Genomic DNA, 25,905 nt, shown 5'->3' with positions numbered 1-25,905 from the left:
TGTATTATTGCCTGTATAGTCTGTACAACACGGCACGCCCCACACACCTGTATTATTGCCTGTATAGTCTGTACAACACGACACACCCCACACACCTGTATTATTGCCTGTATAGTCTGTACAACACGACACACCCCACACACCTGTATTATTGCCTGTATAGTCTGGGCAACACGACACACCCCACACACCTGTATTATTGCCTGTAGAGTCTGTACAACACAATACACCCCACACACCTGTATTATTGCTTGTATATTCTGTGCAACACGACACGCTCCACACACCTGTATTATTTCCTGTATAGTCTATACAACACGACACACCCCACACACCTGTATTATTGCCTGTGTAGTCCCATGCGACCTCGTGTTTTACCGCCGCCGAGACGTCCGACGTCTGCACGTCGCGTCGTCGCTCGTCGCTCACCACGGCCCCCACCGCAGCAAAATCCCTGTGACGTGGAATAGAATTCAGGGCTTAAACCTGAGACTCGTATTTTATCTTGAGACTCCTATCGTATCTTGAAACTCGTATCGCATATTGAGAAGTAGAATATATTATGTATAACGGGTCCCTGGGACGTGGTATAGAAGGGCTTGAAACCTGAGACTCGTATCGTACCTTGAGACTGGTATCGTCTCTTGAGACTCGTATCGTATCTTGAGAAGTAGAATATAATGTGTATAACGGATCCCTGTGTCGTAGAATAGAATTCAGGGCTAAAACCTGAGACTCGGATCGTATCTTGAGACTCGTTTCTTATCTTGAGACTCGTATCGTATCTTGAGACTCGTATCGTATCTTGAGAAGCAGAATACCTATAATGTGTATAACGTATCCCTGTGACGTAGAATGAAATTCAGGGCTAAAACCTGAGATTCGTATTGTATCTTGAGACTTGCATCTTATCCTGAGACTCGTATCTTATCTTGAGACTCGTATCGTATCGTGAGAAGCCTAACTGGTGAGCCTTACAATGGCCAAGCTACAACACGCCGAGCGATCAATGGCTGACCTGAGGCTCGCGTGACTGCACCACGAGAATGTCTTGGTCGTAACCTCTGGCGTAACTGCTGCCCAATTATACCCTCTAAGTATCCCCTCTTACCCTCTATAAAACCCTCAAAAATTTCGGCGGCTCAAGTCTGGCCACGCCAAAAGTTGCACGATTTTTAGCATGGCTGAGCGTCAATGGCGCGAAGGCATATGCGTGGCTTAAAGGATAGCCGCTATAACATAAGGGAAATCTTAGTGACAATTTAGTATTGTACGAGTATATAAACCAAATTATTTTTCAGTGTGATGGTGATTCTCATTAACTCACCACTTGATGGTAGACTCACTCCTGAGGTGCCAACTCAACCACATATGTCATCACTGGAAATCAACTCACAATTTACATTCACCCCAGTCCCCAACTCACCCCTTACAGTCCCCCAGTCACCAACTCACGCCTCACAGTCACCCCAGTCCTCAACTCATCCTCACAGTTACCTCAGTCCCCAACTCACCCCTCACAGTCCCCCCAGTCCCCAACTCACCCCTCACATTCCCCCCGTCCTCAACTCACCCCTAAAAGACGCCAACTCACCCTCACAGTCCCCCAGTCCCCAACCTGTCTCTTATACACATCTAGATGTGTATAAGAGACAGACCATAGCTCATTCCACCCGGTAGAGTTTGCAGACAGTAAATATTGGCTCAGTAGACAATTACTTGCTCGTTGGCAGGAAAATTGGCACCAAACTGTTGCAGTTTCTGGAAAGGGACAACACCTGCTGACCATACGAGAAGATCTACTTCCTGTCCCATGGATACATGCAAGANCCCCAACTCACCCCTCACAGTCCCCAACTCACCCCTCACAGTCCCCAACTCACCCCTCACAGTCCCCAACTCACCCCTCACAGTCCCCAACTCACCCCTGCAAGAAGGCTGGGGTGAGGGCTCGCCTGTACACGCCCTGACTGAGCCTGTAGTGCACATCAGGCGTCACGAGCAGCAGCACCAGCATGAGCATCGCAGTGCAGACCATCACAGTCAGCAGGTATAGTGTCTGCAGGAACAAGTGCATGTCTTCTCCTCCTACTCCTACTGCTTCTGATATCAATTGCGTGTAATAATTTCGTCTTAGACTTCAAGTAATTTGCTTATAGCAACTTGTACAAGGCGGCTCCTCTTTCTAATATCACTTGCGTGTAATACTTTCGTCTTGGACTTTAGAAAATTTGCTTATAGCAACTTGTACAAGGCGGTACCTCTTTCTGATATCACTTGCGTGTAATAATTTCGTCTTAGACTTCAAGTAATCTGCTTATAGCAACTTGTACAAGGCGGCTCCTCTTTCTAATATCACTTGCGTGTAATATTTTCGTCTTAGACTTCAGGTAATTTGCTTATAGCAACTTGTGCGGGGCGGGAATTTTGTGTTCAGAAAACTTCGATTTCGATTTGAATGTTTCTATATTCCTCNCTTCTCCTCCTACTCCTACTGCTTCTGATATCAATTGCGTGTAATAATTTCGTCTTAGACTTCAAGTAATTTGCTTATAGCAACTTGTACAAGGCGGCTCCTCTTTTTAATATCACTTGCGTGTAATACTTTCGTCTTAGACTTCAAGTAATTCGCTTATTTTCACTTGTACAAGGCGGGAATTTTGTGTTCAGAAAACTTCGATTTCGATTTGAATGTTTCTATATTCCTCCTCCTACTCCTGCTGCTGATATCACTTGCGTGTAATACTTCCGTCTTAGACTTTATAAAATTTGCTTATTTCAACTTGTACAAGGCAGGAATTTTGTGTCCAGAAAACTCTTTCGATTTAAATGTTTCTATACAATTAGTATGCAGAGTAACTAGTTCTTTTAACCTATACTCGTACGTGTCGGCTTAAACTGTAATTTCTCTCGTGCATTAGTTTCATGTCGAAATTTTATTTGCCTTACTTTTTTGTTTTTGACTTTTGGAAAAATCTCCAAAATAGAAGGCAACACTTCTACTCATCAAATAGAAGGCAATACTTCTACTCATCAAATAGAAGGCACCACTTCTACTCAACTAATAGAAGGCAACACTTCTACTCATCAAATAGAAGGCAACACTTCTACTCATCAAATAGAAGGCCACACTTCTATTCATCAAATAGAAGGCAACACTTCTACTCATCTACTAGAAGGCAACACTTCTACTCATCAAATAGAAGGCAACACTTCTACTCATCTACTAGAAGGCAACACTTCTACTCATCAAATAGAACTTGCACAAGTCTACGGAAACTATACGCCCATAATCCAAATTCGGCTACTGAGACCTGGCCCGGCTACCATGTAGTGATCTGCAGGCTTTCTAATTTCGATTTCTTAAAGAAAAAAATCCCTGCCTGAATAGGAAAATTTTCCCTGCCAGCGACGCAGGACTCAAATATAAAATTCCTATTCAGGAAAGTTCGTAGAAATTGTTTTTAAATTGTGGCAGCTCAGTCGTCACTTGACTTCCGAGGGCAGGCAGGGAAAGAGTTCGCTTGTCGTAGGCTATTTTAATTTTGATACCCTCAAATATCATCCATACAAATCAAAACGTTACGACCAAATTGAAAACATATCAACATAAATTATAGCATGAATAACATTCACTCTCAATGTTAAGAGTGAATTATATTATTCGCACAACCTGAGCAAAATAACATAAGATCTTCGAGCACACGAGCCTGAGGATCGCGGGAACAACACCACACATCCTAACTCGCCGGCGCACTGCGGCACACTGCACCAAAACAATCCAGGTTCCTGGCCGCTGCGATTGACCTCCACTGCTATTCCTGCCTAGCGCGTCACTAACGACTTTTATTCCTGCCAAGCGCGCGTCACTAACGACTTTTATTCTTGCCAAGTATTACTGTATTAGTACGTGTCACTAACAACTTTTATACCTCCCAAGTATTAGTACGCGTCACTAACGACTTCCATTCCTGTCAAGGAACATCCATAACATTCCTATTGTAGATTTACCATTTGATAATTTAAGCATATATTAAGGAATATCTATAACATTCCTAGTAGATTTCCGATTTGATCATTTAAGAATAGATTAAAGAATATGTACACAGCCCCAAAAAAGCTTGTAACAATCCTGCTAAATTTTTACTCGAGATTTCACACATTAGAATGCATGGAGATGCCTTCACATGCAGGTGGTATACAACAAAATGAACTACGCTCTAATTTTCCCTCAAAAATACACCAACGAAGTAACCAAATGATGCTCTTGAGCGCGGTAACGATATTTCGGTCGGCTCATCCTGCGGACAGCGACTTTAAACTTCATCGGTTATTCTAAATTTATTCTAGCATAAGATATTGCTGATAAATAATACTAAGTAGTCTAGGATGATATAATTTACTGATAAAATTCATTCTGCATAAAATATTTTTTTTAGAAATTGGAGCGATCAATGAAGATCACTGGGAACAGTCTCGACTTGAGAATTAAAGTTTGCCTGCATGCTAGACGTGTTGCCTGCATGCTAGACGTGTTGCCTGCATGATAAATGTATTAACTGCATCCTGGAAATGTTGCTGGTATACTAGTTCTGCTAGTATGACGAAGCGTTGTGTTCAGTTATAACTTGTCCAGTTGTCCGCGTTCTCATCATCAAATATTTTAGTGTAAACCCTTTAAGTGATCATAATTTGCTGAATGCGACTTAGAAACTCAAATAAATTGCATTTCATAGCTTAGCACATGGCACTTCAGAAATTTCCGAGATTATTCCGTATTATTTTAAACATATTTCAATTTAATATTTTTCCGTAAAATTGCGAATAATTTCCGACATGGCATGAATTGTTTAAAATCATTTATATATATTTGACAGCAGAGCAGCGTCTGTGCTACATAGCACTTACAGCACAAGAAGAACTAGTTCTTCAGTTTATAAAACGCTCCCTAGTATATCCTTGTTAATAAAACGCTCCCTGGTATATCCTTATTAATAAAACGCTCCCCAGTATAAACGTTCGGGGAAGGTTTGGATCGTTTCTCATGAAATTCTTTTGTAGCTTTATTTGATCATATTGCGGCTCAGTACTATGACTAAGATGTTTAGCTTATCATTTGGAATTTAATGTTTGCAATGTATTTTTTGACATTAAATTGTAATTCTTAGAAAAATGTTTAAATAGATCCAATTCGTTTGTATTATTCATTCAATTAACCTTGTTAAGAATACGCACCTCAGTACTCTTTTTGTTAAGAATACGCTCCTCATTAACGTCTGGGGTGCTTATTCAGTTATTCTTAACAAGATCCAACATTTTTCCACAAAATTGCGAATAATTCCCGACATGACATGAATTGTTTAAAATCATTTATATATATTTGACAGCATAGCAGCTTCTGTATTACATAGCACCTGCATTACATGAATAATTAGTTCTTAAATTAAAGTTTTACTGGGTATTTTTGCTGTTGCTAGAACTGCGTAGCTGCAGCTTACGCATCTCGTGTAGCATTTGTTCATTTGTTTTCAGTATAGCATCGTTTCACGACGTGGAGACGCTGCACATATTTAATGTTTATTGTTAAACGTAAGCTACGTTATCTGCCTTTAACTTGTACTAGGAAATATTACTGTTCATCATTGTGTACCGTCAATTTTTTCGAAGCTACATTCAAATTAATTTCTATATGTGGCCAATAATTGTAGCCTGAGACTGTGGTTGAATATTTACGAACTTAGGTTCTGTTGAATGCAGACAGGAATTAAATTTTTCTGCGTTCCATTTATCAAGTTTCATTGGCCACGCCTTGGTATTAATTACACTTACTTTAGCAAATGTGCTGACCATCGCGAGGATTGTTCAGGGTAAGCTGGGTAACTGATATAAATGGTTACAGCTGCTTTGGAAACAATAGTATCACAGATAAACTGCAAGGAAAATGATACGATATCTTGATTAGCACATAATAATTTTATATGATACAAGGCGTAGCGAGAGGGAGAACATGAGTTGCTTGGCTGCTTGTAAAGCTGTACTTACTGTAACACAAATGTTGTCAGCAACACAAATATTGCAACACACATGTATATTGTCATATTGTATACGAATATTTGGTTACAACTGATATGAGTATTGGCTGCAACTGACACGAGTATTGGCTGCAACTGACACGAGTATTGGCTGCAACTGATACGAGTATTGGCTGCAACTGACAAGAGTATTGGCTGCAACTGACACGAGTATTTGGTTACGACTGACTGCAGTTAGTATTGGCTGCACTTGGATGGAGTATTGGCTACAACTAGTTGCAGTATTGGCTGCAACTGACTGCAGCTAGTATTGGCTGCAACTGGATGGAGTATTGGCTGCAATTGGCTTCAGTATTGGCTGCAGTATTGGCTCAAGGAGAGCTGGTGGTTGGCATGGGAGTGGCGGTGGCCGCGTCAGGCTGGGCCGCTGTTGGGAACAGAAACATTTTCATGTACACGAAAGAAGAGGAAGATTCTTTGTAAGGTGATTATCATGCATTGCATGAAATATAACTGATTGATCGTATCTTCTGGATATTTTTTATACACATTTTTTATCATCATCAACCAACGGATATCATCATCAAATAACGGATATCATCATTAACTAACGGATATCGTCATCAACCAACGGATATCATCATCAAATAACGGATATCAGGCGACCCTGAGGAGGGCGACCCTGAGGAGGGCGACACTGAGGAGGGCGACCCTGAGGAGGACGACCCTGTGGAGGGCGACCCTGAGGAGGGCGACCCTGAGGAGGGCGACCCTGAGGAGGGCGACCCTGAGGAGGGCGACCCTGAGGAGGGCGACCCTGTGGAGGGCAACCCTGAGGGGGGCGACCCTGAAGGGGGCGACCCTGAGTGTGGCAACCCTGTGTAGGGCGACCCTGAGGAGGGCGACCCAGAGGGGGGTGACCCTGAGGAGGGCGACCCTGAGGGTGGCGACCCTGAGGGGGGCGACCCTGAGGGGGGCGACCCTGAGGGGGGCGACCCCGAAAGGCACCCACCAGGGCGGGGCGGCTGAGGGTCGCTGGCGAGGGCGCTGACGTGCCAGCCTCGGCCGCTGACGCCGCCGCCCGTAACGTAGCTCACCACCGCCCTGTTGCTGGGGGAGAGGTGGGTGGCGGGGGTCTCCTGGGGGTGGGGTAATTGTATACATCGTGAGTTATGAGTTATATATTGCCTGGTATAATTCCACTTAAGTTATGAGTCATATATTGCCTGGTATAATTCCATTTAAGTTATGAGTCATATATNTTACTCACGCCCCTCACTATCAACGGACAGTTACTCACGCCCCTCACTATCAACGGACAGTTACTCACGCCCCTCACTATCAACGGGCAGTTACTCACGCCCCTCACTATCAACGGACAGTTACTCACGCCCCTCACTATCAACGGACAGTTACTCACGCCCCTCACTATCAACGGACAGTTACTCACGCCCCTCACTATCAACGGACAGTTACTCACGCCCCTCACTATCAACGGACAGTTACTCACGTCCCTCACTATCAACGGACAGTTACTCACGCCCCTCACTATCAACGGACAGTTACTCGCGCCCCTCACTATCACCGGACAGTTACTCACGCCCCTCACTATCACCGGACAGTTACTCACGCCCCTCACTATCAACGGGCAGTTACTCACGCCCCTCACTATCAACGGGCAGTTACTCACGCCCCTCACTATCAAGCAACAGTTACACATGCCACTCACTATCAAGCAGCAGTTAAATATGCCACTCTCTATCAACGGACAGTTACTCACGCCCCTCACTATCACCGGACAGTTACTCACGCCCCTCACTATCAACGGACAGTTACTCACGCCCCTCACTATCAACGGGCAGTTACTCACGCCCCTCACTATCAACGAACAGTTACTCACGCCCCTCACTATCAANGGATGTGAACATTAGGAACTATTCCGGTAGACCCATGGATGTGAACATTAGGAAGTATTGCAATAGATATATGGATGTGAACATTAGGAAGTCTGGCAATAGATCCATGGATGTGAACATTAGGAAGTCTGGCAATAGATATATGGATGTGAACATTAGGAAGTCTGGCAATAGATCCATGGATGTGAACATATTAGGAAGTCTTGCAATAGATCCATGGATGTGAACATTAGGAAGTATTCCAATAGATCCATGGATGTGAACATATTAGGAAGTATTCCAATAGATCCATGGATGTGAACATATTAGGAACTATTCCAATAGATCCATGGATGTGAACATATTAGGAACTATTCCAATAGATCCATGGATGTGAACATATTAGAAAGTCTTCCAATAGATCCATGGATGTGAAATATTAGGAACTATTCCAATAGATCCATGGATGTGAACATTAGGAAGTATTCCAATAGATCCATGGATGTGAACATATTAGGAAGTCTTGCAACAGATCCATGGATGTGAACATATTAGGAAGTATTCCAATAGATCCACGGATGTGAACATATTAGGAAGTCTTGAAATAGATCGGTGGATGTGAACATATTAAGAACTCTTCCGATGGATCCATGGATGTGAACATTAGGAACTATACCAATAGATTCTTCGATGCAAATTTGAATGAAATAAGAAAGTATAAATCTTTGGAAAATTAAATAATGAAACACATTGATGATATGCAAAAACATAGTGAAAAAATTAGCTGCTGCAAAGATACGTGACATAATTTTTTTGATTGCGAATAATGGTTTATAGCATCAAATGATAATAACTCAACATATCAATTAACTCTCAATCGGATTCATACTCTATCATAGACTCCAGGGCCATACTTTCAAAACTCACCAAGTGATCGTAAGTACTTACACTCTATTTTCTTGTCTATGATTGGTGGATTTGGCTTGAAAGGCCGTCAATGATTGGCTAATGAACTTACGATCTATTACTTTTTTTGAAAGTGTAGACGAAGGTATTCATAGCATTGATATTATAAAAGAGGTCATTAATGTACGTATCCGAAAACCTAACATAGCGCCACAAATAACCTTCTCCTATGTTAAGTCACATAGATAGCATCCTGATAACTTAACATTAGCACCCTAAATAACCTTCTCCTATGTTAAGTCACATAGATAGCATCCTGATAACTTAACATTAGCACCCTAAATAACCTTCTCCTATGTTAGGTCACATAGATAGCATCCTGATAACTTAACATTAGCACCCTAAATAACCTTCTCCTTTATTAGGTCATTTAGTTAATACCCAAAAAATCTCACCGTTTTGTGGACGAATATAGCATCACCCAGCTAAGTATAGCAGCAGCTTGCACGTATCATAACGCACATGCATTGCAATACAATAAAGGTTTAGCGATAGGACTCTTGAGCCGTACGATGAAAACTTGCTAATGCACACCTAGCGGCCTGTTTCACGTCTGTGATTGGTGGGTTTGGATTGAAAAGCCGTCAGTGATTGGATGATCAAGTTACGAACTCGTATTTTTAGCGCATTTCCTCATATATAGAAAAAATGCCCTATTGTGCTCGTCATGTCCGTGTGTCAGTCCGTGACTTTACGTTTTCGTCGACGAGAAAATGCGCTCTGTCACTCACTGCAGTGAGTACTGAGTTATATTTTTTTAGCGCATTTTCTAATTTATGGAAAAAATGCCCTATTTTGCTCGTCATGTCTGTCTGTCTGTCCGTCCGTGACTTCACGTTTTCGTCGACGAGGAAATGCGCTCTCTGTCACTCACTACAGTGAGTCCCGAGTTATATTTTTTCTTGTTAGTACGGCCCTGGGGCCATACTTTCAAAACTCGCTAAGTGAACGTAAGTATTTACGCTCTATTTTCTTGTCTATGATTGGTGGATTTTGCTTGAATGGCCGTCACGTTTTCGTCTATCCATGGATGTGAACATATTAGGAAGTCTTGCAATAGATCCATGGATGTGAACATAGTAGGAAGTCTTGCAATAGATCCATGGATGTGAACATAGTAGGAAGTCTTGCAATAGATCCATCGATGTGAACATATTAGGAAGTCTTGCAATAGATCCACGGATGTGAACATATTAAGAAGTCTTCCAATAGATCCATGGATGTGAACATTTTAGGAACTATTCCAAATTTCCAATATAGATCCACGGATGCAAATTTGAATGTAATAAGAAAGTATATAACGCATTGGAAAATTAAATAATGAAACACATTGATGATATGCAAAAACACAGCGAAAAAATTTCCGTCATTTCCGTCTGTCTGTTCGTGACTTCACGTTTTCGTCGACGAGAAAATGCGCTCTCTGTCACTCACTGCAGTGAGTACTTAGTTATGTATATTTTTTCTTGTTAGTGCGGCCCTGTTAAGCGTGGGCACCTGAGAAGTGCAGGACTACGTGGTAAGGAAGAGGCACTGAGAAGGAGTAGGTATATTTTTTCTTGTTAGTGCGGCCCTGTTAATTGTGCGTACCTGAGAAGTGCAGGACTACGTGGTAAGGAAGGGGCACGGAGAAGGAGTAGGTGCAGGTGAGCTGTGCTGCTGCAGGTGCAGGATAGTGAGGGCTGAAGAGATGGACGCTCATGCCGCTCAGGACGCCCCCACAGCCATACCCTGGCAGGAGGAGGCGTGTATAACAAGCAAGTTAACCCGAACAAAATTTAGAGTCGCCCCAGCTTCTGGTAATCCAAATCAGAACCTGCTGCGTCGGTAAATTTTCACTGGGGATTGCACATGGACTCTATAAATAAAATTTATGCAATTTAGTGAATTAGAATTGCTTTTAAGGAGAATAAAAATTGTTTTCTAGGCAGATAAAATAAGATTATGAGTTAGCAGAAAAATATAGATTTTAGCAATTTAAAGATGTGTATAAGAGACAGCCTGAGGAGGTGCTGGCTTCCCCCAAGAAGGGGGAGACGGCTGAGGAAAATTGAGAAGTTTTTCTGCAGGGGGAAGAGAAGGTGTCTTTGTTGGGGGATGTGTTGCTCCTGTTGGGGAAGGATAAACCCGACGAAGGGTACCTGAAGACCCCATGACTCGATCGTATCCTCACTGAGGACTGGGGACTTGAATTGACGCTCGAGTCACCGCACGCGCCAGAGTTGGACGGGTTCATGATGTCGTCGCCCGCGTCACTTTCGCACCCGCTGTCCATACTCGTCTGAGGCTTGGGGCTCTTGCCCCCCGGCACCTGCAGGCTGCTTGCTTTAGGGATCTGGGCTGGGGATGATGGAGGGNCCTCTAAGTCTGTCTCTTATACACATCTCGCTGCCACCCATGACTCACGCTGCCACTCATGTCTCACGCTGCCACCCATGACTCACGCTGCCACTCATGACTCACGCTGGTTCGAGACGACGTAGTAAGCATCGTAGTATGAGGTGTTGGTGGCAGCTGAGAGACGCAGCGTGAGCTCGTTGCCAGAAGAATACACGGGCGTCGGCACCAGGTAATTACAGTACGTGTCCATGGGGCTGCCTGTCACGCTACCTCCGTCATAAACCTGTCCAAGTATGCAAATCAATTGCAAAAATTACGTACAGGAAATTTTTGTAACAAAGCATTCCTATAAGGAATGCTATTGTAACAATTCCTATGTAACATTCCTATAATAGCATCTATAACAATAGCATTCCTGTAACAATAGATGAGCCATGCTAAGTGAACGTAAGTACTTACGCTCTATTTTCTTGTCCATGATTGGTGGATTTCGCTTGAAAGGCCGTCAATGTTTGGCTGATGAACTTACTATCTTTTAACTTTTTGTGAGAGTATAGGTCCAAGTATGCAAATCAATTGCAAAAATTACGTACAAGAAACTAGTAAATTTTTGATAACAATAGCATTCCAGAATATTTAAAACTTCGTACGACCTTTCCATCACACCATATAACACTATTTATTGTTAATTAGTTGAGTGACTAATGCAGCAGCATGATAGAAAACAGAAGCTTCGTGTGCGCGTGCTTATAAATGAAACCCATTTTATGGCGGGATATTCACTCTGAACCTGTACATCATAGAGTTAAAAGTAAAAGTTGCAGAAATGATAGCATAATGAATTTGATGGACTATGGCCTTCTAGGAGATTAAGAGTAAAAGCATTGTTAATATCATCGTGTTAATATTAATAACTGTGTTGTAATTAGTAGGTAAAGGGGATTTGCTGTAGCAGCTGGCAGCAGCTTATCACAATATTGAACGGATTTGTTGTACCAGCTGGCAGCAGCCTATGAGTACGCACACAGTGAAAGCAGGTTGCCAGCGTGCTGGTTACCTGCTCAGGCTGGCGCCTGAAACCATAGAATACAGAAGCCTATTCGTACAGGTTTTCACTGTGAACACTTCCATTATTATCCTATGTTCATTCTTGTGGCAGGTTGGAGCAGGTTGCCCGCGCGGGCAAACCTACTTTCACTGTGTACGTAACCTAACACAATATAAGTCACCTGTAGGTGATCTCCGGTGGTGCAGTCGTCGCGGGCGGCGCCCCCTCCAGGCACCGCAAAGTCCGAGAAATACAAGGAAACGAAGGAGCCTTCAGGCGCCCTGATCGTGACGGTACACGGAGACCCGTTGCTTTGCCCGCGTCCCATGACACGTCCCGACTGCCGCGTGTAGGTCCTGTTGCAACCTGGGGTGTGGTGCATTAATTATGATATTAATACGTCCTTGTTTTATTGCAGTAACTGATAAGTAATAATATTAATACGTCATTGTATTATTGCAGTAACTGTTGCAACCTGGGGTGTGGTGCATTACTTATGATATTAATACGTCCTTGTATTATTGCAGGAACTGTTGTAGCATGACACTAGGACTGGCAACTATAGGATACAGAACATGTGACGACAGCAAAACGCGACCATTATAATAAGATTCCTCAACTTAATGACTCGAAGTACAAGCGAAAAAGACACACGATTACGATGGATGACGCCAATTAAAGCTAGTAATACTTGCATGACGGTAGTAAATGATACCCATGAGTGATGAGGCATGCTGACTGTCACATAAAGTTAGCAGAACATGACGGCAGTAAATGATACCCATGAGTGATGAATCATAATGACCTTCACTTATTGCTAGCAGAACATGACGGTACTAAATGATACCTATGAGTGATGAGTCACGCAGATCGTCACATAAAGTTAGCAGAACATGACGGCAGTAAACGATACCCATGAGTGATGAATCATAATGACCTTCACTTATTACTAGCAGGACATGACGGCAGTAAATGATACCCATGAATGATGAATCATAATGACCTTCACTTATTGCTAGCAGAACATGACGGCAGTAAATGATACCCATGAGTGATGAGCCATGCTGATCTTTACTTAAAGTTAGCAGAATATGACGGTACTAAATGATACCCATGAATGACGAGTGGCAGTCACCTAGCAGCGAGTAGTGGAGGCGGAAGCCGTGGTCTGCGGTGTCGGCGTCACTGACGAAGGAAAGCTCCACGGGGGCGGCGCTGAAGCGCAGGTCGAAGGGAGCAGACGTGCCGCAGTATGGAGACCCACGATCCTCGTCCTGAACAGCGGCACGAATTGTGGCACGAATAGTGGAACGAATAGTGGCACGAATAGTGGAACGAATAGAGGCACGAACAACGGCACGAATAGTGGCACGAATAGTGGCACGAATAGTGGAACGAATAGAGGCACGAACAACGGCACGAATAGTGGCACGAACAGTGGTACGAATAGTGGCACGAATAGTGGCACGAATAGTGGCACGAACAGTGGCACGAATAACGGTACGAATAACGATACAAAGAGATGAGTAATAAGAGGCACAAACAGAAAGAATAATCGATGCGACAACACAGCACAAATTTGTTACGCATGTAGTAATTATTTATTGTCGCTTACAATGTAAGTGTAGATGAGGCCGTTGATTTGCACGTAGGAGATATAGGAGAGCCTGGCAGGCTGCGACCCCGTGAAGGTGTTCGCTGCGTAGTCCTGCTCCAGCGAGAATAAATTAGAAATTACACACAGCAGCACTATACACATGCATCACTATACACAGCAGCACTGTACACAGCAGCACTATACACTGCTGCACCTTATGATCTTATGACAAGTTTAAGACGTCATCGCCCACGGTCACGCTGAATCTCCGCCTTCGTCGCCTGCCGTCTTCAAGTCATCGATAGGCAGGTTGCCCGGCCATCGTATTTCGGAGTTAAAATTTAACTTTTTTTTCGGAGTTAAACTATAACTTTTAACTTTAAACGTATTCCATTCACCTCCCCTCCTTTGAGCCAGCTGATACAATATGCTGTTGCATGTTACTTGCCGATGGTAGCGGTTCGTGTCGTGACTGGTGAACCCGTGATCTTGCTCAAAAACTCATGCAGCCTTCTTTTGAATGTCACAAGGGCGAACTCCCCTCCTCTCATCTCCTGCGGCAAGACATTGAATAGCCTCGGTTCTGCCACTGAAAGAGGTCCCTTTCGGAGAGTCTGTACTCTGGCTGCAGACCGGTTATTGAATGGGGGAATCCTGTACAGTCTCCTCCTCCTTTTTTGTGATATGTTGCTTTAATAAATGTCCAACTTTCTAAGTTGTGAGCCAGCCCTTTTATCATCTTCCAAGTGCATAGTATGATATGCCTCTCTTTTCTCCTCTCCAGTGAGTATACAGTCCCAGGCGTTTCAACCTGCCCCAGCATTTCAGCTCCAGATCCTCCATACCACTGATCCTGGACGTGAAGGTCCTAGGACTTGTAAGCGACTGAAAATCGTTCGCGATTTTTTCATACGTTTTTTATTATTGGTTATTTCATTTTCTTTATCGGGGTGAAAAACTGTACATATTGCTGTTGATGAAAGTACTTATATTATCAGTCTGCTTATATCGCAAGTTCACAAGGAATTTAAAAGCAACGAAAACGACCAGGTTTGATCGCATCCGAGCAGGAATAACGTCCTTATTCTTCAGGTATAAAGACGTTATTCCTGCTGGAATAAACCTGGTCTATGAGTTCAGTTGTGCACGCTGTGCATCTGCGCTCTTTGTTGTGGTCATCTTTGACGTTGAAAGCGCCCGGTCACAGACTGACTCCAGTTTCCGCATGCCATCCGCCTTGAGCGGCGCCTAAAGCAGGCAGCAGTACTCCAGAATGGGGAGCACGAGGGCTATTCAGTTATTCATTTTTGCCAAGAATTTAAAAGCAAAAAAAAAAAAACGGCAAGTAAATTCATTATAACTTAATTGAAAACGTTACTGAGACCACCTCCACCATCAGTTCATATTTTTTAAGGATACACGTACAATGAGCAGTGAAATTTTAAATGCACAAGAAAGAGATGAAAACTAATAAAAAAACAAGAGAATTAGAACTGGAATCGTTATTAAGACAAAGTTTCTACTTAAAAAATGGGCAGCGATTCAAAAATCCCAATTTCTGAACCACCAGAGGTGGCACCGAATATCTTGACATCGCCGGCAGACACATGCAGTCACGCTGCACTGTTCAGCGTGGAGGATACTCGCTTCTACACCTCTTGGTTCACATTGAAGCATTTTGGAAAAGCTAAATAATTTTAAACCGCACAGTTATCAGAGTGCATTCTCTTGAAATTGTACATCGAACAGTTTTCTTCGTTGTTTTCTCGTTAAATACCATTATGTCTATTTTGTGTACATTCATGTATTCACAGCTAATTGTGGGTGTATTCGAACAAAAAATTTGTTTAACTTATGATGAAACCGGTCTCCAAGACGTTTTCAATGAAGATATGGTGAATTTACAATGCGTTTTCTTCGATCACATTTAAATTCTTTGTTCATGATAAACGTACTAAGGTACAATAAGAAAATAAATGATAACCAACTTGACAAAAGCTAAATGATCACTTACCCAATCCATTGAAGGCGAATAACTGCTCGTATCCAAGGACCAGAAGCCTGTATTTGGTCCCCCACTTGCTCGCATCACCAGACCAGAAGCCTGTATTTGGTCCCCCACCTGCTCTCATCCCCGGACCAGAAGCCTGTCTTTGGTCCCCCACTTGCTCGTATCCCCGAACCAGATTTGGTCCTCCACCTGCTCTCATCCCCGGACCAGATTTGGTCCCCCACTTGCTCGTATCCCCGAACCAGAAGCCTGTATTTGGTCCCCTATACCTGCTAGTTTCCCCGGACCAGAAGCCTGTCTTTGTTCCCTTAACTCCCCGGTCCCCCTGGGGACCGGGGAGTTAAGGGTCCTCCCTGTTCCTCCCCTCCCTCCCTGTTCCTCCCTGATACTTGGTCCTCCCTGTTCGTATTCCCGGACCAGAAGCCTGTATTTGGTCCCAAACTTGTTCGTATCCCGGAACCAGTAGCCTGTATTTGGTCCCCAACTTGTTCGTATCCCCGGACCAGACGCCTGTCTTTAGTCCCTTAACTGCTCGTATCCCCGGACTAGAAGCCTGTCTTTAGCCCCTCACCTGCTGGTATCCCCGGACCAGGAGCCTGTCTTTGGTGCAGCCCTCGCTATGTTCGAGGCGGAGGTCTTCGAAATGGAAGAAGAAGAAAGAGTCGCTGGGGGCGTTGATGATCCACCGGCACCGCAGGGAGAGAGGGTAGTTCTGAGGGTAGTTGGGCGACTGCAGCAATTGCGGCTCCGTCGTCGCCTCCAGAGTCGACACGCCGCACGGATCTGCAAGTCGGAATTTACTTGCTAAAAAATTTGTCGCGGGGACGTGTAGCTGAAAATAAATGTAGCTTGTTGCTCTTCGCACTCTGCCGAGATTCATACAACAGCCTGCAGGAGGCGTGACCGCAGCCGGCAATAGGCGCAATCACAACCTGCATTAGGCACTCACGGGGCAGTGCGGAGGCAGTAGCGGTAAAGCCCGTAGTTTGGTTGGCGCTGTCACTATGCATGATGACGAGCAGTTCGTTGCTGGAGCTGGTGACCGCACGCGGCAGCTGCGACCCGCACAACCGGAACAGCAGCTCGCTTTTGTAGCTCCCGCCGTCTCGGATCTGAGGTCAACGTGCAAAATAAGTGAAGAAAAATTCTTAGGTTAAACGTATCCGATATTCATCGGATGCGAAATTGTGTATGAAGTGGCATAAAAAAATTTAAATCAGAGAAGCAAATGGCATGTTTCTGCAACACTTAATTAATCCCTGGACGGATCTTCGTCCAGAAAAATAAGAACTGAGACGAGTTAAGACACCTTATATCGCCAGTTTTTTGTCGAGTTGTTGGATAAAGCTCAAATTGTTAACTTCGGTATTTCTAGTAAAACATTTACTATCATCAAAAAGTGAAGTAAATTATTCATCAAATTGGCTCATTAGAAAATTTTTTAACCTCGAGGTAGTCATAGGGGCACGTCCTAGTGTCGTTGAGGGGCTGGGGCTCAAGGTCGAAGCGTGAGAACTGGAGGCGGACGACGTGGTCGGTGGGCGCGATGAGCAGCCAAGGACAGTGCAGCATCGGCTCATATGTGCCTGCACGAACAGCCATCGGGGCATTGTTGGTATCTTTGGGGCCTTTTTGAGGCTATAGGGTCATTGTTGGTATCTTGGAGGCCTTTTTGAGGCTATAGGGTCATTGTTGGTATCTTTGGGGCCTTTTTGAGACTATAGGGTCATTGTTGGTATCTTTGTGGCGCTGTTGAAGCCATGAGGGCATTTTTGATATTTTTGGAGGCATTGTTGAGGCTATAAGGTCATTGTTAACATAACATAACATAACATAGTGATCTCGTCATCTCGGCGCTGCAGTGTAGGCCTGATGTGATGTGATGTTGGTATCTTTGCGGCATTGTTGAGGTCATAGGAGCATCGTTGCGATCTTTTGGGCATTGTTGAGACCATAGGGGCATTTTGTTGTGATCTTTGGAGCATTGTTGAGGCCAAAGGGGCATTGTTGTGATCTTTGGAGCATTGTTGAGGCCAAAGGGGCATTGTTGTGATCTTTGGGAAATTGTGGAGGCCATAAGAGCATTTCGTTGCGATCTTTGTGGCATTGTTGAGGCCCTAGGGCATGTGTTGAGATCTTTGAGGTCTTTGTTGAGGCCATAGAGCATTGTTGGTATCTCTGATGTATTTTTGAGGCCATGGAGGGATCGGTTAGGCCATGGGGGGATTATTGAGGCAATAAGGACATTGTTAAGATTTTTGGGGCATTGTTGAAGCCATGGGGGGACTGTTGAGGCAATTGTGACATTGTTATATGGGCATTGTAGGATTATGTTTGATGGTGTACATACAACTTTAGTCAAATGATGGCTGATGGTAAACAAACCATCGTTGTCAGATGATGGTTCTTGGTAAACTAACCATCGTTATTGGCGTCGAGGGAGCGGATGATCTGGGAGTCCTGGGTGCTGGCGATGTTCACGGTCCCGCCGCAAACTGCCCAAACCACGCGAGTTATTGCCGCGTTATCGGGACTCAGATTAACTTAAATGTTCATTGATGCAGTAATGTATTATCTTCCTTGAATCGTTTATAGTCTTAGGAAGCTGCGCTAGCCAAAGATCGTCAATTAGTATCAAGAGAAACGACGTATAGCTTTACGGTGCTACTATTGGACGTTTTTCTTCATCGCATAGTAACATCGTGGAAATAGGCCGGGCACGAACGAGGAATGATTCATTTAGGGCCTTAGTCAGTCAAGTTTTCCCGAAATTTTTCACATTCGCCGGACTCAACAGAGTAATTTTTCTTGGTTTACTGCCTTATCGAAAAAAAATTTAAATCGGGAAGCACCTACAATCTGATCTCTTACAGGAGAATTCAGGATTGGCTAAAGCCTAATCGGAAGCGGTCCCAGTAGGCTGAATCTTAATTGCTTAAAACAATACCGTTCACGGCAACTAAAGTAAAAACAATACTTAAATACACGGCAACTAAAGTTCCTTCAATTAATGCTTCGGCAGAAAAACAAATTTTGCTTCATAATTGTTAAAATGAACTAATCATAATTTGTACCATGGGTAAAGGAGACGTCAAGTGTGAAGCCCTCCCTGGCGACGGAGCTGTCGCTCTCGAAGGTTACGGTCGCGGTGTTGGCGGTCGAGGAGCGGATGGGGAGGTCCCAGTTGAGGTCGCCACAGAAAGTTCCTATCAAGCGTTCCTGAGTGACCTCACTGCCATCGTAGATGTTAACTTTATCATAGAGACAACCGGCGCTCTCCAGGTGCAGTGATGTGAATCTGAGAATGAAAATCAGAACCCTTGAATAAATTGTTAGCGCATTTTCTCATTTATGAAAAAAATGCACTATTGTGCTCGCCATGTCTGTCTGTCCGTCCGTGACTTCATGTTTTCGTCGACGAGAAAATGCGCTCTCTGTCACTCACTGCAGTGAGTACTGAGTTATATTGTTTTTTATTTACAAACATTCAAAAAATTATTTAAACTCAAAGTATTAAATTTTAATATATAATTATAAATTGGCCCGGGACAAAATTGAGCACTAAATTGAGCCTACGTAACACACTCAATATGAATTTCAACCTTCTCTCTCATATCTGAATTTTGTCTTATTCTAGGGTAACGTTTCAGTCTACCAGCAATACCATCATAAGTTATTGCTTCTGACGCTCTGATTATTTATTATAATACCGGATTGCGAAAAAGTTCTTCCAGCCCTTATTTAATTGGCTGTGTTTCCAAGTCACAAGGTCATTCATACGAACGTCTTCGCTAATTCTTCGTCGGAAAAAAAATAAACACAGCAACGATTATATAAGAATGCTTTTAGTTGACATGAGCTTCCTATTAAACCCTGCTGCCTCGTCCTCATTTGCAAAGCCATCCTCTAAGTCATCTTCTAATTCACGCCCCAAGTCATCCTCTAAGTCATCCTCTTAGTCACCCTCCAAGTTATCTTCTTAGTCACTCTCTAAGTCATTCTCTTAGTCACCTCTAAGTCACTCCCTAAGTCACCAAGTCATCTTCTAAGTCATCTTCTAATTCACCTCCTTAGCCACCCCCTAATTCACCCCCTAAGTCATCTTCTAATTTACCCCCTAAGTCATCTTCTAATTCACCCCCTAAGTCACCTCCTAAGTCATCTTCTAAGCCATCTTCTAAATCTTGACGCCTATCTAATAAGCTACAAGCAATGGAAGTGTTAACGATCAAAGCACGTGAGTTTTAACATCGCTTGCAATTCTATTCTGCCTCTAAGAAGTTCAGGTACGGGTTTGTCCCTGGCATGCTCCAACTGCTTTTAGGGCAGACTGACTCAATCTTTCAGGATTGGGGAAAACGACAATTGCAGAAATTTCTCAATAGAAATTCTAATAAAGTTTTTGTTTTTATATATTCACAGCTATCTAAGATGAGCTGTTACAAGACCGTTAAAAAGGCTGTTGCAGGACCGTTAAAGAGCTGTTGCAGGACCGTTAAAGAGCTGTTGCAGGACCGTTAAGGAACTGTTGCAGGACCGTTAAGGAACTGTTGCAGGACCGTTAAAGAGCTGTTGCAGGACCGTTAAGGAACTGTTGCAGGACCGTTAAGGAACTGTTGCAGGACCGTTAAGGAACTGTTGCAGGACCGTTAAGGAACTGTTGCATGACCAATGAAGTGATACGACAATGGCTTGTGTGATATGACAATGGCATGTGTGATATGAAAATGGCATGTATGATATGACAATGGCATGTGTGATGACAATAGCATGTGTGATATGACAGTGGCATTTATGATATGATAATGACATGTATGATATGGCAATGGCTTGTATGATTTGACAATTACGCATTAAGGCATTATGACAGCGATGCGCGTGACACAACAATTTACAGCATATCGACGCAATGACACTTCACGCTAAATGTGTTCCTCTCACTTGAACCGAATCTTCCTGTCCGCGGGCGCCGTGATGTTCCATCGGCAGTTCATGTCGTGGAAGTAGCCTGATGTCGAGGGCAAGGTGATGACGGACGGCGCTGTGATCTCTCCGCCACACTCTGGACACCGTCGAAATCAAATAAATGTTGGAAACAAATATTCATTCATGGAAATAAATATTCAGAATGAAAAGTATTCATTCGTCTAGAAAAACTATGTAAAACGTACTGGATTAACTTCGCATGCTCTTCGATTTTCCAATTCAATTTCCCGTTTGTTCACTCTGTGGTTGGAAATGTGATTCTGCAACATGATTTTCATTCAGTATATCGATAGCCTTTATCTCAGTGTAACGATGGAAAAAATATTTGTTGGAGAAACCAAACTGTAATAAATTCTAATCGTACTTACGGAAATAAGATTCACTAATTTTTTCAGACGACAAAACTTAAGGAAGCCCTCCATTCAACGATCGTTCTACGAAGAAATCAACACTTAACTTCACACTCCATGATCGTGCTACGAAGAAATCAACACTCAGCGATCGTGCTCCGAAGAAATCAAGACTAAACTTCACACTCAACGATCGAGGTACAAATAAATCAACACTCAACGATCGTGATACGAAGAAATCAACACACAACTTCATACTCAACGCTTAACTGAATTTCAACCATCGCCAGATTCTAATGGCGATGTACGATGCACCACACGAATGATGTGTCCATCTGGACTGCGTCGTAAACAATTTGGGAGGCACAAAAACGAAAATTCTTATACACTTGGTCGTCAAATTTATAAAATTTGTTGAAAAAATCCAAGAACGTGCAAAAAAAGGAAAAACTCTCTCCTGGCAAAAAGTAACGGAAAAAATTCAAAATTAGGCCAATGCAGAGTAGAATTGCACTTCAATTGCAACAGAGCATTTTTACTTGGGAAAAATTACCTCAATTCAGCCTAGATTCGGATGTATATTTTATAACACTGCGTATGGTCGAATATTATCAGTGCAAAACATTTGAAAAAGAAAATTTGTGGAGGCATAGTATACCTTGAGTTGAAAAATGAGAACTCGAATCCACAATACTTTTCGCGACGGGATTTTTTCTCTGAATCTAAAATAGTAAACCTAATGGCGAAATCATGCAGCGTCGGAAAGCGAAGAGTGGGAGAGTAAATGAAAAAAAACGGAAATGTTTTTTTCTTCAACCCTGTAGATGAAAATTTTATTTGTAAAAAAAATATTAATCGTCATGGCATTTCAAACTGAGAATTAAATTTCTCGCTGAAATTGATTTGGAGCGAATATTTCATAGTGGATGAGTTTACTCACCGCGTACAGTGAAGTTAGCGAGGAAGCCCCGCCGTACAATGGAAGTGTCGGTGACGAAGCGCAGGACTGCGGGGCCCTGGGCCTCAAGGCTGGAGGGCGCCTGATTGCCGCAGTGTTTGTCAGACGCGGCGCCCCCCGAGGAGGTGAGCTGCACCCAGTCGTATGGGCAGCGGTTATACTCGCGCGGACCATAACCTGATCAGCGGTGGTGGCGGAGATCATATACGACAGCCATGGAAGATATTAACTCATACGATTTCGTGACTACGTTCTTGTTGTGTCTTATTAATATCTTTCAGTTCTTTATGCAAAGCGAGATTGACTTCATTGACAATGATATACTGGAATATTTCAAAGCTGGATAAAGATTTCTGCAAAATGGGTTTACGTACTTCCTTCCAATTCGAAGAACTCGAACTGGATGCTGACGTAAGCATTGGGGTGCGCGTTGATGACGTAGGAACAATTGGCTCTAGCAGGGTACATGCCCGGGTGGTTGGGCGATCTGATTATCCCGGACGAGGAATTGAATACTCCTCCACACTCTGCCTTCCACATGGCCTGCAAGCATCAGCAAATAATTTCTAAGAAACTGTTAGATGTAGCCAGCAAAATGCACCATATGAGGCGCTATGCATGTGTTTATTAACACGCAATTAATACTTATCATACCTATACTTCTCTTCTACTTTTTCTAGCTTAAAACATACCTGGAAAATTTATGACTAAGCCTTTGAATCCTTTTAGAGCTCCCAGTGTCGAAATGAGGAAGCAATTTATATTTAAACTGAATTAACGGAGCAAAATGAGATAAATCAACGCACCTTGCTTTATTTAATCTAAAGAATATTATTAAATTGACACAACGAACGTGCGGTAACGTTTTGGGCACAGAATAGTGCACAGATGTCTTCATATGATGAAGTTAAGATTTGAGAAAAAAATGATTAATAAATAGACATGATAGTTTAAAAAGGTGTGCAACAGCGCATTCAATGAGTTAGTAGCGGGGCCTTCAAGCTCAGGGAGACACAAGTATAAATAAACTGGCATGTAGCATTAATGGACCCTGCACCTTGATTACTCACCTTGAAGCCCTTGCCCTGCACGGCTTGGTTACTCGAGAAGGTGAGTCTGAGTTTTTCGCTGAGTGAAGCAACTGGTGAAGGAATCTGCTTGCCACAGAGACGAGGCTGTGGCAGCCACTGCAGATCATCTGATCCTGTGCCACCGTCTGACGTAACCAACTGTCCATGCACAACCTATAACAATCATTAGTAATATTATAGAAACTCAAGGAGTTGTTGATCATTTGCTTCTCGTCAGTATGTTCACCGCAGTCATTTGACAAAAGAAGTCAAAAATATTATACTCAAAATGCAGAGAATCAGTCTTAAAATGCCTAGCAAATTACGGGCCAGGCAATAAGTCCAGCAGCTATCTCAATCAATCGTCAGTTATGGAAAGATCGGGTTCCAAAGGCCGGATCTCTTGTGAATCAAGTCACGAAAAATTCAAGAATCGGCAACAGGCCATGGGCCTATTTCTTCAGTGCCGACATTTCTATTCTATTCTACTGTATACTAATGGCAATCGATGAGATGTAAGAGATACGAACTGACAGGTTCAGTCTCTAGGAAATGAGCTTAGTCTTCGAGAGAATTAACTTGTATAATTTCAGACATTCATCGAATGGAACACATATTAACCTGTATTGGACCGTTAGCATGACATATTTAACAAAGAACTATTGCTGATGACGGCTTTGATGATGTTTCTTGCGTTTAATTGCTCAATATTCTTCTGTTAGATGCGATGGGCTGTCAACAGCACCAATTGCTTACGAGCTTATAACCGTTTCATGCCTCATATACACAGAAGATTTGATCATCTATGGTATTCGAAACACTCGAGCTATTACTATGATTTGGTATACGTAGCGCAGGACCCACTATGGTCTTATTAGATTTACTTTCAATCGTATAAGTTCGTGTGGTCTTTGTTCAAAATGTCATTGTATGTATTTTATGCTGATTTACATATATGTAACAACCGCCTTGCCGGTCAGCCCATGCAAAGTGATGAATTCAATATTGTACATTTGTTTTCATATCTTACAGACACCGACTAAACTTAAAATAAACTTTTGTTCACAGTGTGGTTTCATCTTCCTCTGTTCACAGTGTGGTCTCAAAGTTCAATTCGACTGTAATGAAACGAACAAAAATTTTGACCTGGACGTAGTCGTTGGTGCAGCCGCTGGTCGTTTCGACGTCGAATTGATCGACGAACTCAAGTTTAACGTGGTAGCCCGCGGCTGCAGTGATGGTCCAAACACACTCGACGTTCACGGGATAGTCCTCGCTGGGGAACCCGGGGCTCGTGATGTTCCCCCCATGGCCGTGCAAAACTCCACCGCATCCTTGCGTGACAGGAATATGTTGCCTCTTATGAACGAGGCACCAACCAAAATAAAATATCATTGTATCGGGAGTTGTATCGACATTTACAATAAGACAAAAGTTACTGGTTTTATCACGAATAAGGTTAAATGTGTACATAAATATGGAAGTAAAAGTGCACACCGGCATCATGTTGCGTGGCTAGGGCCCTGAAGCCGCGGCTGGATGTGGTAGCGTCGGTTAAGAAGAGCAGGGTGAGGGCGTTGCTCATGGAGGGGCCCACGCTGCCGGGGTTGTCGGTGCCGGTGTACCGCCCGATCTCCGGGGACGTTAGGAGGGCGCCGTTCAGGAGCCTCACGTAGTCGTGGTGGATCGAGTCCTCCAACTCGAAGTTCGTGAACACGAACTGAAATATTGATTTGTGACAACCACTTCGTGAACACAAACTGAAATATTGCTTTTTGACAACCAATTCGTGAACACGAACTGAAATATTGCTTTTTGACAACCACTTCGTTAACACGAACTGATATATTGCTTTTTGACAACCACTTCGTGAACACGAACTGATATATTGCTTTTTGACAACCACTTCGTTAACACAAACTGATATATTGCTTTTTGACAACCACTTCTGTCTCTTATACACATCTAGATGTGTATAAGAGACAGCGTCCTGGTGTCGTTGACGGGCTGGGGCTCGAGGTCGAAGCGTGAGAACTGGAGGCGAACGACGTGGTCGGTGGGCGCGATGAGCAGCCAAGGACCTGTCTCTTATACACATCTAGATGTGTATAAGAGACAGGCATCACTGTCACATACATATATTTGTTGCCTCTAAGACAGAAATTGTTGAATGTTGACAGAAATTGTTGAATGTTGACAGAAATTGTTGAATGTTGAATTAAAGCTTGTGGCACTCATAGAATCTCACGTCCGAGCAATTTATGCTGTGTTAATATCGCAACGAGTAGCAAATATTTAAGCGAAAAAGAAATATAGAGAAGCGTAACTCTTGCATTGAATTATATGATCGAAATCAATTTCCGTTAATGAACTTCTGCATACCGTTACTCCACGGAAGCGCGTTTGCTGGCGTGTGCTTATTTCAACGTTACTCACGATGAAGTAGATTCTTACAGCGATAATAACGGTACTCACGATTAAGAAGATGCGTACAGCGATCATTCTAACGGTACTCACGATGAAGTAGAAGCGACCAGTGATTATAATGATACTCACGATGAAGTAGATGCCTACAGCGATTATACTAGCGGTACTCACGATGAAGTAGATGCCTACACCGATTATTCTAACGGTACTTACGATGAAGTAGAA

General features: G+C 43.1%; 2 protein-coding genes across 2 annotated transcripts in view; both read right to left on the bottom strand.

Moving 5' to 3' along the window:
• The window catches only part of LOC108674888 (WSC domain-containing protein 1), a 10,287-nt gene extending 7,879 nt beyond the window's left edge, over positions 1 to 2,408 (bottom strand). The window contains 2 exon segments of the mRNA XM_047882619.1: positions 336 to 454; positions 1,926 to 2,408. Coding sequence (XP_047738575.1) covers positions 336 to 454; positions 1,926 to 2,077 — 271 coding nt within the window. The 5' untranslated portion in view covers positions 2,078 to 2,408.
• Positions 2,409 to 5,954: 3,546 nt separating this feature from the next.
• LOC108674887 (cubilin) overlaps positions 5,955 to 25,905 on the bottom strand; it is a gene marked incomplete at its 5' end in the record, with an annotated part of 44,890 nt that continues 24,939 nt past the window's right edge. The window contains 19 exon segments of the mRNA XM_047882625.1: positions 5,955 to 6,459; positions 7,045 to 7,171; positions 7,933 to 7,940; positions 10,484 to 10,624; positions 11,357 to 11,516; positions 12,463 to 12,647; positions 13,417 to 13,555; positions 13,897 to 13,989; positions 16,461 to 16,672; positions 16,839 to 17,001; positions 17,336 to 17,475; positions 18,310 to 18,384; positions 18,964 to 19,187; positions 20,831 to 20,951; positions 22,166 to 22,360; positions 22,558 to 22,726; positions 23,254 to 23,427; positions 24,400 to 24,587; positions 24,751 to 24,973. Of these exon segments, the coding sequence (XP_047738581.1) occupies positions 6,404 to 6,459; positions 7,045 to 7,171; positions 7,933 to 7,940; positions 10,484 to 10,624; positions 11,357 to 11,516; positions 12,463 to 12,647; positions 13,417 to 13,555; positions 13,897 to 13,989; positions 16,461 to 16,672; positions 16,839 to 17,001; positions 17,336 to 17,475; positions 18,310 to 18,384; positions 18,964 to 19,187; positions 20,831 to 20,951; positions 22,166 to 22,360; positions 22,558 to 22,726; positions 23,254 to 23,427; positions 24,400 to 24,587; positions 24,751 to 24,973 (2,793 nt within the window).

The sequence above is a fragment of the Hyalella azteca genome, unplaced genomic scaffold, assembly GCF_000764305.2.
Source record: "Hyalella azteca isolate HAZT.00-mixed unplaced genomic scaffold, Hazt_2.0.2 contig10907, whole genome shotgun sequence".
Classification (NCBI taxonomy): domain Eukaryota; kingdom Metazoa; phylum Arthropoda; class Malacostraca; order Amphipoda; family Hyalellidae; genus Hyalella; species Hyalella azteca.
The sequence above is the reverse complement of the archived record's forward strand: the minus strand, read 5'-3'. Positions and strand labels throughout refer to the sequence as shown.